Source organism: Chondrus crispus, genomic scaffold, assembly GCF_000350225.1.
Source record: "Chondrus crispus Stackhouse genomic scaffold, scaffold_236, whole genome shotgun sequence".
In the NCBI taxonomy this organism is placed as follows: Eukaryota; Rhodophyta; class Florideophyceae; order Gigartinales; family Gigartinaceae; genus Chondrus; species Chondrus crispus.
In genome coordinates, this window is record NW_005179119.1 from 1 (window position 1) to 13,615 (window position 13,615).

General features: G+C 49.9%; 2 protein-coding genes across 2 annotated transcripts; one reads left to right on the plus strand and one right to left on the minus strand.

Annotated features, from left to right (window-relative positions):
* On the plus strand, positions 1 to 309 carry CHC_T00004541001 (hypothetical protein). The gene has a single exon (XM_005715995.1). The coding sequence runs from the start codon at positions 1 to 3 to the stop codon at positions 307 to 309; it is 309 nt and encodes a 102-aa protein (XP_005716052.1).
* Positions 310 to 505: 196 nt separating this feature from the next.
* Positions 506 to 1,348, minus strand: CHC_T00004542001 (hypothetical protein). Its single transcript, XM_005715996.1, has 3 exons — positions 1,325 to 1,348; positions 823 to 1,122; positions 506 to 712 (listed from the first exon to the last, which is right to left on the minus strand). The coding sequence occupies exons 1-3, from the start codon at positions 1,346 to 1,348 to the stop codon at positions 506 to 508; spliced, it is 531 nt and encodes a 176-aa protein (XP_005716053.1).
* Positions 1,349 to 13,615: the final 12,267 nt, after the last annotated feature.

The window sequence follows — 13,615 nt, forward strand, 5'->3', positions numbered from 1 at the left end:
ATGCTCTGTCCAGCAATGGCTGTCCAACAACTCGCTCATACGAAAACACCGTCATCAGATCACCGTCCACGAACTGTCCATGGTGTTGACCCCAGCCCAATAGGACACTCCACGCATCACCAATACCCCTCGCCTCGAAAGCAACGCTTCGGACGCCTTCTCCTCAAACGCACGCAGCCCATGCCTTCTTGTGCTCCGGAAGCTCTGCGGATGGGGCACGCATCCCGCGCATCCCAACGCCAGCCTCCGAACTGCGCCCCGCTGCGACCCGTACCCACCCCCCGCCCTGCCTGTGGCGCCCCGTTGTGACGACAGTTCTTCGTGCGGGAATCGTCACCGAGTTGAAAGCGATTCCCTCCAAGCAAGCGCTTTGCAAAACGAAAATCTCCGACGCCCAACTCTCCGCATCCCCCTGCCCGCCGTTTCGCTCTTCCCGACATTTGTCCAGACTTCCCTTGTCGCATGGACACGCTATGTTGTCGCATCATTTCAGAACGCCAACCGCTCATAATTCCATTTCTTCCACTTGTTCCGCACCCGTCTCCTCTTTCTCCAACTTTTCGACGCGTACAATACCCTTGTACGTCTGCGACCGGATGTTTCCATGCGCTACGGCTTCGCCAGCCACTTTCTTCACGGCATTGTGCGAGTGTTCCTGGGGAATGTCAAATAGAATCCCCAGGTTGATTATATCTTGAGGGCCGCGGAGCTCCTATTTTTGGGAAGGTCACCAGGGAATTCACATGAAGCCATTAGTGTTCTGTACTTGGATCGGAGCGGCAGCGAACGCGTTGCTTAAAGAAAGAGAAAAAGACGCCTTACCATTTCACTCCTCGCTCCACTGGACATGATCAAATGCTTCCCTCTGGTCGCGCGACAGATTGCTCCAGCATTCGCAATCAAGAACCGTCTGCTGTTCACATCTCTCAACCCTGCTGCGTACGCAATTTCAAAGACGATGCCCTGAGTGAATACCATCCCATCACAAAATGTTAGAAAGCCTGCCATGCATTCGTCTCGGGTATCAGAGTTGCAGAGACGCGCCAGAGCCATACCTTCTCTGCAGCAACGTGTATTTGCGGCCGCTTCACTTGGAACACCTGACGACGATCCAGAGCCAAACTGATGATGTCAAAATCAAACTGCAGACATTGTTGAAAAAGCTTCTCGGTCGTTGGCCGCACCGCAACAAGATCAAACTCATTCAGGGAGGAAGAACTCAATAGTACAAGCTGGCAGGGCGCAAAAAAATTAAACCGCGCGCGCGTTAGACAACCCAAAACAGACGTTCAAGACGGAAAATGTATACTCGGCTGACAAGAACAAATGCGCCCCGACTTCGTCCCATTAACGAATAAGCTTACCTGACTTGCGTCTGAAATGACCAGAGTGACACGCTCTAGAACCGTGACACCCTTCTTCCGTAACGTGGGACGTGAAAGCTGGTGCACCTGTGCAATAAAAACGACAAAAACTCCCAATGTGAGATAAGCAAAATTCCTCCAACCTCACTGATGGCAACCCGCCTGCGCCAAGACAAAATTCCTCCGTAACGCACTTGTCCCTGTCTCCTCGGAAGAACTCCTTCGCCAGAGGGCTGCTTGGACGGAAGCAAATCGTTGTTTATCGATGTCGCATCGGCAATGACTGTTGAGAATGCGATCACGTCATAACCCATGCGAGAAAGAGTTTCCAATGTCTTCTTTCTCGCGCTCCGCGGCACGTTCACGTCTAAGTCGTGATACATTGCGAGGCCCGAGAGTCACACCCAAGCGGTTTGAAAAGGTTGCCCGAAGTCGACGACTTCAAACATCGGCTGATGCACACGACGTCTGAATGTACTTCACCGTTGCTGAGGTGGTTTGCGGCTGATCGCATTCAGGTGGTAACAAGACGCACCCGAAATACGAGCACGAGTTTTGTTAAAACTTGCCGCAACAATTTCTCCTCACTTTCAGAGCGTATCAGTACTGTAGCGACGTACTGTAGTGACGAGGTCAAATACTGTAACGTTACAGCAAAAGAAAAGAAAAAAAACACAATTCTTGCTCGGACTGTTCAGTTTGTTTCCATCGAGAGCGCACTCCAGGACAATCGCAACCATTTACTACGTATAACTGAATGGGCGTAGAACGCCAAAGCAGAGCACAACCAACGGAACGTATCTAGTCATCTCACCCATATGCTGATCAAGAGGATGAATGTTACAGTAGTTCGGGCCGCGTGGCCAGCTGCCCTGACGGCGACAAGGTTCACTTTTCAACCGCCAGCTTATTTTTCTAACCCTCTACAATCCCTCTGGACTCCTCAGTCTGCTGCAAATAGCGCAGAATATCTAGAAAAACGTTTACACGATCGTCCCATGGTTCAAATTGAGGGTGACGTGGAGTACTACTCTAACATTTTCGTTTCCTGATCTACATCTCGAAATGGTGAAAGCATGGTCCCTTATATCCCGGTCCTCTGAAGAACAAAGATCTGAAGAACTCTGCATATTATGTGATTAGCAAGTTTCAGAATTGTTCTACTTCTTGCTTCACTGCGAAATTCTTCGTTCAAAGGTCTCATGCCCCGATCATGGAATCTTTGATTTGTAGCTGAAATACTGTTCCTTGTCTCGATCCTCTCGTTTCTCACAGTGGTGGCCCCTTACATCTTGTACCTTACGTGCAAGTCCAAAAGTCATCTCCAACGGAACGGCAGTACTGTCTGCTTATATCTTTCAGAAGGAATTTGCCTCACCTACACAACCATTTTGCTGCAAGGATTAAAGATTGCGATTGGTTTCAGATCCTCTTGCATTCATTTATCAGATGTTACCATTTTAGTTTCACGTTTGTTTCTGAAAATCCTCCTAATTTAACATTTTCATCGGGGTGTCCTTCCTCTGCTTTCCGAACACAAGATGTTTATTCCTGTCCGTCAAAAGAGCGTAGAAAGAAGTGGAGGTAGAAAAATGCCCATTTAGAGTAGCAAATGCTTCAGGTCACATAAACGATTGAAACAACAATAGGAGAATACCGTAGTTTTCTGCTGTAAATCCGGTTGAATACGTTTGGAAAAGGTTCTGAATTATGTTTTATGCACGTGAGTTTCAAAGTGTGCTTCTGCTTATATTTTCACAAGCAACATCTTGGTTCACTTTTGTCCTCGTATCGTTGGTTTTAATGTAGAAAGGACTCACACAGTATGGATATCTTCTATCTTCTGTGTTTTACTTTGTATAAACAAACTGGACATTTCCTTCTAAAACGTACTTCCTATCTTCTTTAAAAGGATGTGTAATCCGCTACATCTTGAGTCCGAAAGCGCCCACTCGGTAATACTTGGGTAATTCCTATCGTGTACAGTGACACGCAATAGCAATAGTTCAGTGACACCTGACGACACGCAATAGAATAGTTCAGTGACACCTGACGACACGCAATAGAATAGTTCAGTGACACCTGACGACACGCAATAGAATAGTTCAGTGACACCCCAATGACAGGTAATGCGATACTGTACCGGATACGCTGACACGCAACACACTACGTACTGACACGCAATAGCAACGGTTCCCGGTAGGCAACAGCACGTCGAATCTAGCTAGTACTTAAGGATTAGCCTTTCTGCTCGCTAAGTAAAACCATATCGATCCTTCAAAGAGTCAGCGCACCGCGAAAGTTACCACAGTGATCACTGGCCAGAACTTGCTCTAAGCAGGTCGATCAACCCGAGCGAACCCCCGGCACCGAACCCGACGTTCCCGATGTCGTCTCCCGGGGAAGAAGGCGCACAGGACCAGCAGACAAGCACGCCGCATGGTTCTTCGTTTGTTACTACCTCGGTCAACCATCCACGCCTCGGCTCCACTCTGGACGCTGAGAGCATACGGGTGTTTCTAAGGCTGTACAACTGGTACAGCACTGAGCTCATAGCTCGTGCCCAGCAACATGTCGACGTTGAGTCCATCACGACGGAACCCATCCGCCCTCTCAGCCTCAAGTTCTGTGCAGACCAAGACCACCTGGAGTCTTCCATCGACTTATGTATTATCCCTGGCGTTGAAGACTACGACTCGCTCACCGATGATCAACTGCGACTATTCCTAGAGAGGAAGTGTAAAGACTCTCCTCAGACCACTACGCTCGCTGTACTTGATCACATTGTGGAGAGAGATCTGTCCATGAACATGCATGATCGAGACCCCACCTCCCGGATGCAAGGACTATTTGTCTCCTACGCTACGATTCTACGGCGCAATGGCCTTTCTTCCGTCAAGAAAGACCATGCTAAGGTCGCTGTATATCATGTCCTCGAATCTGTACCTCCGTACAAGCTGCGCGACCGCCTTGAAACCGATCTGGAGTTTTCTCATAAGTGCTTTAAGAAAGACTTCACAGGCTTTTTTGCGCATGCCGTTAAGTTATCTGAGGCCTTCAAACTGGTGGACAATAGTCCACGGAAAAATCGGAAACCGAAGACCAGTCGGAGCGGCGGTGGCAGTGCAAGCGGCGAAACTACAGAGAAGACTACCCCCCATACTGCGCCTACCCCTGAAAACGGAAAAGAAAAGCGCAAAGGCAGTAAGACAGCCCCAGACTGTCCTCATGAGCCGTGTAAGAAGAAAGGGCTCAAAGATCTCATCAAGGATTGCCGAAGTTCCACTGCGGTGGAGAAACAGAAACTCTTTGACGAACTGCGGACAATTAAAGCTCTTGATGGTCCCTTGAAGTCGACCCGCGGTCCGAAGAAAAACCCTGCTTCTGGTATACCTTCCGGCCACACCGGACGCCTCTCGACCAAGGACGATGGACGTACTGTAGACCCGCGTAAGCCATCTTGCGACGTAACCTTGTCCGACGGCCAGGCCACTTTGCGCTGTATTGGACGCTGCGATGATGGCAGTGACGATACCATCATCTCTCCCCGTATTGTGGAGAAGGCTGCACTGAAAGGAATTGGTAAGATTGCTGCGATCGAAACTGTGACATTAGAAGTCGCGCTGAAGAAGGCAACGGATTACAAGGAAGGAAAACAGACGGTCACCTTCTCTCGCTCTTGGACCTCGCCTCGGGCAATTCTGCACTTGTCCTCAGGCCAGCTCGCCTTGATCAATGTCACATTCTTGATTGCAGATGATGAACTTGCCTGTGAGGACATCCTCATAGGCCTACCAGTGTTGGATCATCTACAGGTCGATTCCAAGACACTGCTAGAGGACAACCGGGCTACTCTCGACAACACAGACTGTTCGCACATCGGTAACCCTACCAGCAACCCTCGAGGTGGAATCGTCAGCAGAATTATGTTGGCCCGTTTGAACCGTGTCCAAGATGATAGCTTGAAGCTGAGAAGTTCTCAGCTGCTGCCCGAGTCCTCGACCCTAGCCGACCCCGCGTCAATTTCAACACTGCACGCAATGAGCATGACCCATTTCCGGACCCGTCGTTGCTCGACTCTGTCGATTTGCCGCAACACGCGGACATTCGGGAGGCAGTGGGCTCCATGCTCACCGCTGCATCTGACAACGGATTGCCCGATAAGAATAAGAAAGAGTTGAAAAGCATCGTCCATGCCGACCTTGACGTATTCGAAGTTCGTTCTCTGCTGGTCCCGCAGCTAGAATTGCGCCTCTCCGAATTGACCTGGTAAGTACTGCACGTCCTGTCATAGTACGCCTTCGAAACTATTCCCAAGAGCAACGCGCGTTTCTAGCGGATTTCGTGCAAAAACTGGTTCACCACGGCATGGCCTACTCAAACCCAACCTCGTCGTGGGCTTGCGCACCGTTATTAGTCCCTAAACCCGGCCCGGCTCCCTTCTGGTTCACCGTGGACTTACGACCTGTTAATGCTTTCACAGTGAAGCATCAATACCCGATGCCTAATTTGGAGCACGAGCTCACAAAGCTCTCCGCCTCCAAGTACTTTGCTACGTTCGATCTCTCAAATGGCTACTGGCAGCTCGCGCTCGACAAGGAAGCACAAGCCCTCCAGTCTTTCATCACTCCAGATGGGATATTCTCTCCGACCCGGGTTTTACACGGAACTACCAATGCAACTTCCCACTTACAGGCCGCCTTCGCGAAGATCATGCCTCTCACTCTCGGCGAGTTTATCATCTCCTGGTTAGATGACCTCTTGGTCCATCATCGGACCATTGGCGGTCCATTTGAAACGGTACGTGATCTATTGACTCTCTGCCGCGAATTTAACATTAAGCTCCACCCAGGGAAGTGTGTGCTCTTCTCAACGGAGATTCGTTGGTGCGGCCGGATAATTTCGGCGAAGGGAATCCGCTACGACCCACGCCAGCTGGACGGCCTCGTACACATGGAGCCTCCCTCTACAGGCGCGCATCTTCAGCAATTCCTGTGTGCCGTCCAGTGGCTGAAGAAGGGCATTCCGCAGTTCACCGACGTCGTCCAACCACTGCAGAAATTTTAGCAACGCGTCTACGAGCGCGCAGGGAAGACCACCAAACAAGCTGTTTCTCGTGTCAAGTTGCAGAATTTAGGCTGGAGAGTGCCCGAGGTCAGCGCCTTTGAATCCAGCAAGGCGGCTCTCGCGAAGCAAGTCACCTTGTCGCACAGAGATCCGCTCAGGCGCCTCTGTGTCTACACGGATGCCTCTGATGAAGTCTGGTCAGGCATCGTCACCCAGGTGCCGTACCAGGACCTGGACAAGCCCCACAAGCATCAGAATCACGAACCACACGCCTTCCTCTCAGGTAGCTTCGACTCCACCCAGCTTGGGTGGGCTACTATGGAAAAAGAGGCATTCGCCGTGCTCGCTACACTAGGACGCATGCATTGGATTGTTGCTACTCCCGAAGTTTTCGACCTCTATACGGACCACAACAACTTGATATTTCTTTTTGATCCGCTCTCCGTGGTGGCAGACCTATCGCAACGTACTTTGCGTAAGGTTTTTCGCTGGGCAGTGAATCTGAGCATGTACAATTACACATGCTTCCATATCAAGGGCCTAGACAATGTCTGGGCTGATCTTCTTGGACGCTGGTCCGCGCCGCGCAATTTTCGACGGCTTGTGCGAATTCCTGCCTTGCCCTCGTCGTCGGCACCAGAATTCATCTGGCCGAGCATACAGGCAATTGCGGACATTCAATCTGCTGCCGAGCAAGAGCGCCCTCCTCACCTCACGCTTGTTCAGAATGTCTGGAAAAACAGTAGCAATGCCGTATGGATTCCAGACTCCGCTGCAAATATACAGATCCGTCTGTGCATTATTGCACACACTGGCCCAGCTGGTCATCGAGGTCAATCAGCGACGGAGATAGCCATGCGGACCAGTTTTTTCTGGTCCACCATGAAATCCGACATCCGCGCGTTTGTACGAGCCTGTATAAATTGCATTTCAACTGTAGGGGAACGAAAAGTTCCTCGGCCATTCGGTTCTGCCTTCCACGGCAGCGCCCCTAATGACGTCTTTCAATTCGACTACATTGACATGGGGCTCGCCGCAGATGGAACGAAGTACATCCTGAAGCTACGAGACGATCACTCCGACTACAAATGGTTCTTCGCTTTTGCGGACCTCCGCCCAGAATGCCGCTCAAGCCATCATCGACTGGTGCGCTGCGTTTGGAGTTCCCAAAATCCTGATGTCCGATGGGCCGACGCATTTTCGAAACGAAACAATGAGGCGCGTCGCAAAGGGACTCAAAACAGCTCATCATTTTACGCTACCGTACACTCCATGGAGCAACGGTTCTGTAGAACGCCTTGGCAAGGAGCTTCTTCGAACCTTCCGCGCTGTGATATCTGAATTACAGATGCAGTTGAACGAATGGCCTGACATTTTGCCGTTGGTGCAAAGCGCGCTCAACAGTGCTGCAGCTCCCTCACGTGGAAACATCGCCCCGGTGACAGCTTTCACGGGCCTGATTCCGACTCCGCCGATCACGACCTTTCTTCGCACAACTACAGTCACGCCTATGACTCTCACGCTGCTGCAACAGGAAAGACTGCTCAACATCAAGGTTCTACAAGCTTCCGTCGCTGATCTACACCCTACTGTAGACACATCCGTCCGCACCAACCGCGAACGATCCCGCTTGGCTGCATCCCGCGGCCAGCCGGCCAATTTTTCCGAAGGCGACTTCGTTCTCCTCGCCCGGGAAGAATTCTTCGCGGGAGAAAAGCTTGCTTTCCGCTGGAGAGGTCCGCGCCAGATCGTCAAGGCTTTGAATGGCTACGTCTTCCAGATTGGCGACCTGCGCAACGGAACTTTAGAGGATATTCATGGTACTCGCCTGAAATACTACAGCGACTCGTCCTTAGATTCGAGCGCCATCCTGTCTCATATCATTTCCTCAGAAACAGGAATGCCTGTTTCCCGACTCATGGCCCTCGTCGAGACCCCAGACGGGCTCAAGGTCATCGTCAGGTGGAAAGGTCTTCCAAACTCACAAGACTCCGCTGAGCCACTGCAGCACGTCCACAAAGACGTTCCGCAAAATGCTGCACCGGCTCCTCCAACGCAAGAACACACCCCAACACCTTGTCGCCAAGGCTAGGGCGGAACTTGCGCTTTGAAGAGGGGACTGTAATCCGCTACATCTTGAGTCCGAAAGCGCCCACTCGGTAATACTTGGATAATTCCTATCGTGTACAGTGACACGCAATAGCAATAGTTCAGTGACACCTGACGACACGCAATAGAATAGTTCAGTGACACCCCAATGACAGGTAATGCGATACTGTACCGGATACGCTGACACGCAACACACTACGTACTGACACGCAATAGCAACGGTTCCCGGTAGGCAACAGCACGTCGAATCTAGCTAGTACTTAAGGATTAGCCTTTCTGCTCGCTAAGTAAAACCATATCGATCCTTCAAAGAGTCAGCGCACCGCGAAAGTTACCACAGGATGGCATAAAACCACACAATAAGATCTATGCCATACCTGCAAGACTTTTCAAAGGAGGAGGGAGTACAGTATCCAGTACTATTAAAGAGGATGGTTGGGGATGTAGTGCAGTGACTTTGTACTGTACGCCTGCTCACACTCTGTAAAGGGAGGGGCGCCAATTTTGGGACAGGGGTTGTAATAGGGGAACGCTCAAAATTCTTGAACATTTGCCTGAATCGCCGATTTTTCCTCGCACACAGCGAAGTCAGCATTGCTGTGATGCAAATATTTACCAAGTGGCTCATAAGATTTAAAAATAAATCTCCACGTCGTACTCGCAGGGGACTTTTCGTGGACACACGAGTTTCATATTCGTGCAGCCTGCAAAATTCGAATTCCGTAAGGAAATACTGCCTTCCCTTCACCATCATATCCCCTCCCACCTCAGCCCACACTTTGACTCGCGAGTGGCGAGACCTCTGCCAGTCCCTCACTCTCATTCCAGTACCGTCCTTACGTTCTGCCATAGCATGGCGGTAACCAAAAGGTATCAGCAAAAGCTTAAAAAGGCAATCTGCCTCGTCTTGAAAGATGGCAAGCCCATGAGAGCAGCTGCTACGAATCAAAAAGTGTCGTTATCCACACTGCACCGCCACATCAAGCAACAGAAGACCAGCGCACCCATTCGATCTGTCGGGCGCCCTCCTGTCCTCACAGAACTCGAGGAGAAAATGGCTGTTGACCTTGTCAACAAGTATGCAGACATGGGAGTTCCCATGAATAGAATACATTTGGCAGAAGCTATCTCCATTATTGTGGAACACCTCCCACATCCTCGGCAAAGTAAGCTTCCGTTTGCAAACGGTCGCCCTGGTCGGTCGTTTTAAGGTCATTTCAGCGCCGCCATATCCAAGACATTAGATTTGCCAAATCGGTTCGACAAGAAGGGAAAAGATTTCTATCGTGTACTGCCGAAATCCTCATCACACATTTCGCCACCCTCAGTAAGCTTTTTGAAGAGCACTGCTTCGACGGCGCACGCATATGGAATTTGGACGAAAATGGTGCTACCGCCGGTCGAGACGTTGATGGAAAGCCCTAGTGTAGGTATTTACTGCGTCGTGGCGGATGTGGTGACATGAAAACCGTGGAGTTCAAATTCTTCGGTCGGGTGACAATCATGCCGTGTATAAATGCTGATGGTGATGCAGGGCCTACGCTGTCTTTCTTCAAAGGTCCTGGAATTCCGTACCGGACTGTTCTTAAAGACGGAAACGTCGTGGTCGAGAGTTTTGCGGACATGTTGCCGCGCGGCGCACTTGTGACAGTCAGACGCGACAATGCCGGGGTTGACACGACCAATTTTTTCGAATGGGCTATACGTTTTGTGAATCACGTACGGGATCTCACAGCTAACGGATGGAAAGTTTTGTTAATTTATGACGGATATAGATCTCACATGAGCGTTAAGGTTCTACATTTCTTTGAAAAGAATGGGGTGGTCGTTTATGCGCTACCCGCGCACTCATCTGGAAAACCCCAGCCGCTGGATGTCGTCATGTTCAGACTTTACAAGAAGGCCATCAACAAGGCCCTTTGTGACACTGTCGACAGGGTCGGAAGCAAGGAGTACAGTGTGTTTGATTTTTGTTCTATCTTACGAGCGGCATATCATTAATGCTTTACTAGAGATAATATACAGGCTTCATTTGGGCGATCTGGTATTTTCCACTTGACCCATCTAAACTTTTGTGAGTTCCAAGGCCGGAGTCTGGACAGAATATTCAGAATATTTTTTCCCAAGAGCAGTTACTGGAGGCTTTCGAGGCAAAGCGTCGAGAAATCAGGCAGAGTATTGGGGGAGGACTCTGTTCTGACTAGTAGCGGATATCTGGGCACAACTGCGGGATGTGTTTTTACCTCTTCTAAGGCTCTACATTTAATTAAGGTGAAGGAGCGACGAGAACGACTTGCACGAGAGAACCGCGATCGAATGGCGGCTGAGCGATCATTGTGTGCTGCTGCTCGATCTGATTGTGCCAGGCGTGAATTGCGACAAGTCAACGATCTTGCTTTAAGAAGGCGAGAGACTCTAGCTGGAATGAGTATAGATGCAACGTATGTGAATCGCTGGACGACTACTGGTATGACAAGTCGTACTCAGTTGAATTGGGGCCGGAACGGCTGGCTGACGTAAGCGTGCGGTAGGAACGTGACGACGTGAATTGCTACGAGAGCACGCCGGGGCTAGGGTAGAGCTCCCGGAGAACGCTCGCCGTCGCGAACGGAATGTGGCCCGACGTCCCCAGTTTGGCCAGTTGGCGGCTTGGGGCGACTCCCTCCAATATCGGGGCCGCCGCTCAGGCGGACCCCTCGTAATTTTATGTGTTATAGGTTGTCAGTTATAAGCGAGTGGGCGACCCCTTTGAAAAGGGGGCTCCCAGCGCCTCGCCATGTGCGGGGCACAGACTCCCGAGTAAAGTCTACCGGTAAACTTTATAGCTTATATAAACTTTATTTTGTTGTAGCTACAACCATGACACATCTCAACGAGCAGCTATACCCACGGAGGAATACCTCCCTACTCCCAACTCTGCAAAACTCCACACAGACATCAACAGCGATATCAATGAAATTAGTCAATCTGTGAAGAGTTCTCTTCTCCCCCCCGCTGTGCTTTCGTTGCACTCCGTTACCTTCTACCACATAAACCTCATGCGAAACTCTGAGAACCATGCCCGTACAGGAAGAAAACATCTGATTTAGCAACTCCATATTTGCAGCATCAGCTGCATTCGTGGTGCCCTCGTCCGCATTGAGAGGACATGCAGTTGTCGTAGGGACGTCATTCAAGTTCAACTCGAATTCCTGGTCCTCAAATCTCATTTCAGTTTTGCGCTGATCAACATCTGAGATATGATTGCTCCAAAAAACTAGAAGGACACCCAGGCCGATAAAAAATACCAAACGTACATTTTCACGAGCACCATGGAGATGAGAACTCAAGAGACGGTAAACCCTCTCAGCTCCATGGATAGAAATATCAGACGCCGTGGGTGTATCCCTGATTCTGCCCCTGCGAGACTGGTTCGCTCTCTCAAGAAAAGTTCTTGCTTCGGTTATATGCTCCTGAGTAACCGATGTAGCTGACAACCAAGATGGCCGAGTAATCCTGCATGCCATTCCGCCGACACCTTCCGTTTGGCTAGAACCGGCAAGGTCACGGTAATTTGCGTAGTCATTACCACATGGGGCAGACCTATCCAAGTCATCAACGTTTTCCGCCTTGAACATACGAAATCTGTCCGCACATACGTTGAAAAATGCGTTTTGAACGACGGTGAACTTGAAATCGCTGTGCAGCTTGCCCACACCATCGGCGAATTTAAATTTATTCTCACCAGGTTGTCTACTGAACAACAAAGTCTGCAGTGCCTCAGAAGCCCTATCCACATCCTGTCTACTGCCATGGGTGTACACCTTAACAACCGTCAAAGGAACATTATAACAAATTACAGGCGAGAAAACCAGTGCATTGAATATTATGTCCACATTGGGAGTGAGAGCATCGAGGTTATGCTCCCATTCTGTAAGCGAGGTTTTCGTTCTTGACTTGCTTGACGCTCCGGACTTCATGCTAGAACTGGCCATAAGTTGAAGAATACCTTCAATGTTTGTTATCCCCGATTTAACGGCGGTTGACAAACTGCTTTCCATTTTTCGTAAATCCGCCTTATGTTCCATGCGCATCCTATCGATACTGCATGAAAACTTTTTGAAGAGATCTTCGAAGAGTTTCGAAGTGACGCCAGACGACATAGTGACCATTTCCAACCCTCTTATATCCCCAGACTGCTCTGCCGAACCGAAACCGATGTCCTCGTGAGTTTCCCTACTGTCGTTGCGTTTTCGAGACCATGGGAGAATACGAGTTTGTTTTGGGAACTTCTGTAAAACGGGAGTGCTATCTGGCGTTCTATCAACAGAGAGAAGAGGTCCCCTTCGACTGGAACGATCCTGCATTTTATCCCCATGCAAGAATTGGGCATGACCAAGAGGAAGGGGTGAATTCTCAGCAGGTTCTCTTGTCATTCTGGCTTCATCCCCACGTTGTCTTGCAGTAGTTTTTTGCTCTCTGGGAGGTGCGCTAGTGGTCTTGCGCTTCTTAGAAGGCTTCTGTAAAACATCAGCTGAATCTTCAGTCACATCACTGTCAGTACCGGCGGTTCTGTGAATAGAGCTTGGGCGGAGGGCACGCTTCCATCCACGTGATTGCAATTTTCTCACCGGTGTTTCCAGGATAGTTGTCAAATCTTCCAATCTTCTACCCTTTCCATCATATGGAGCAAGGGGATCTTTGATAGGAGGTTCACTATCTCTTTCAATTGAATTGGCGGACTCTCTTGATGATTTGACTTCCATTTGATGCCCCTTCAGATTCCGAGCAACCTCCGTACGGAGGCTATCCGAACTTGTGGCAGACTTTGCAGTAGACTCAGTACCACGTATTTTCATTTTCGCCGTATTAGTGGAAGTTCTAGATGATCTATTACGAATGGGCACCTGAGCCCTAGAGTCTGCTGCTGCCTGCTTTTACTCTGTCATTCTAATCGCAGTACCGCGTCGAATTTTTCGACGACACATGAGACTGGGATGCGGTGAGAAACAGAGGAGAGGTTGACTGCACGAAACTTGGATCGATTACAGATTTGCTTGCTTCGACGAGACACCCCTCCAGTGGTCATCAATAGC

Bases quoted from the DNA above. Each gene is read 5' to 3' on its own strand.
- CHC_T00004542001 (XM_005715996.1), bottom strand. From the start codon at position 1,348: ATGGGACGAAGTCGGGGCGCATTT. The intron at 1,123-1,324 runs GTTCTTGTCAGC...TGACATCATCAG, and splicing joins GACGAAGTCGGGGCGCATTT to TTTGGCTCTGGATCGTCGTC. The intron at 713-822 runs GTAAGGCGTCTT...TCCCAAAAATAG, and splicing joins GTGGAGCGAGGAGTGAAATG to GAGCTCCGCGGCCCTCAAGA.
- CHC_T00004541001 (XM_005715995.1), top strand. From the start codon at position 1: ATGCTCTGTCCAGCAATGGCTGTCCAACAACTCGCTCATACGAAAACA.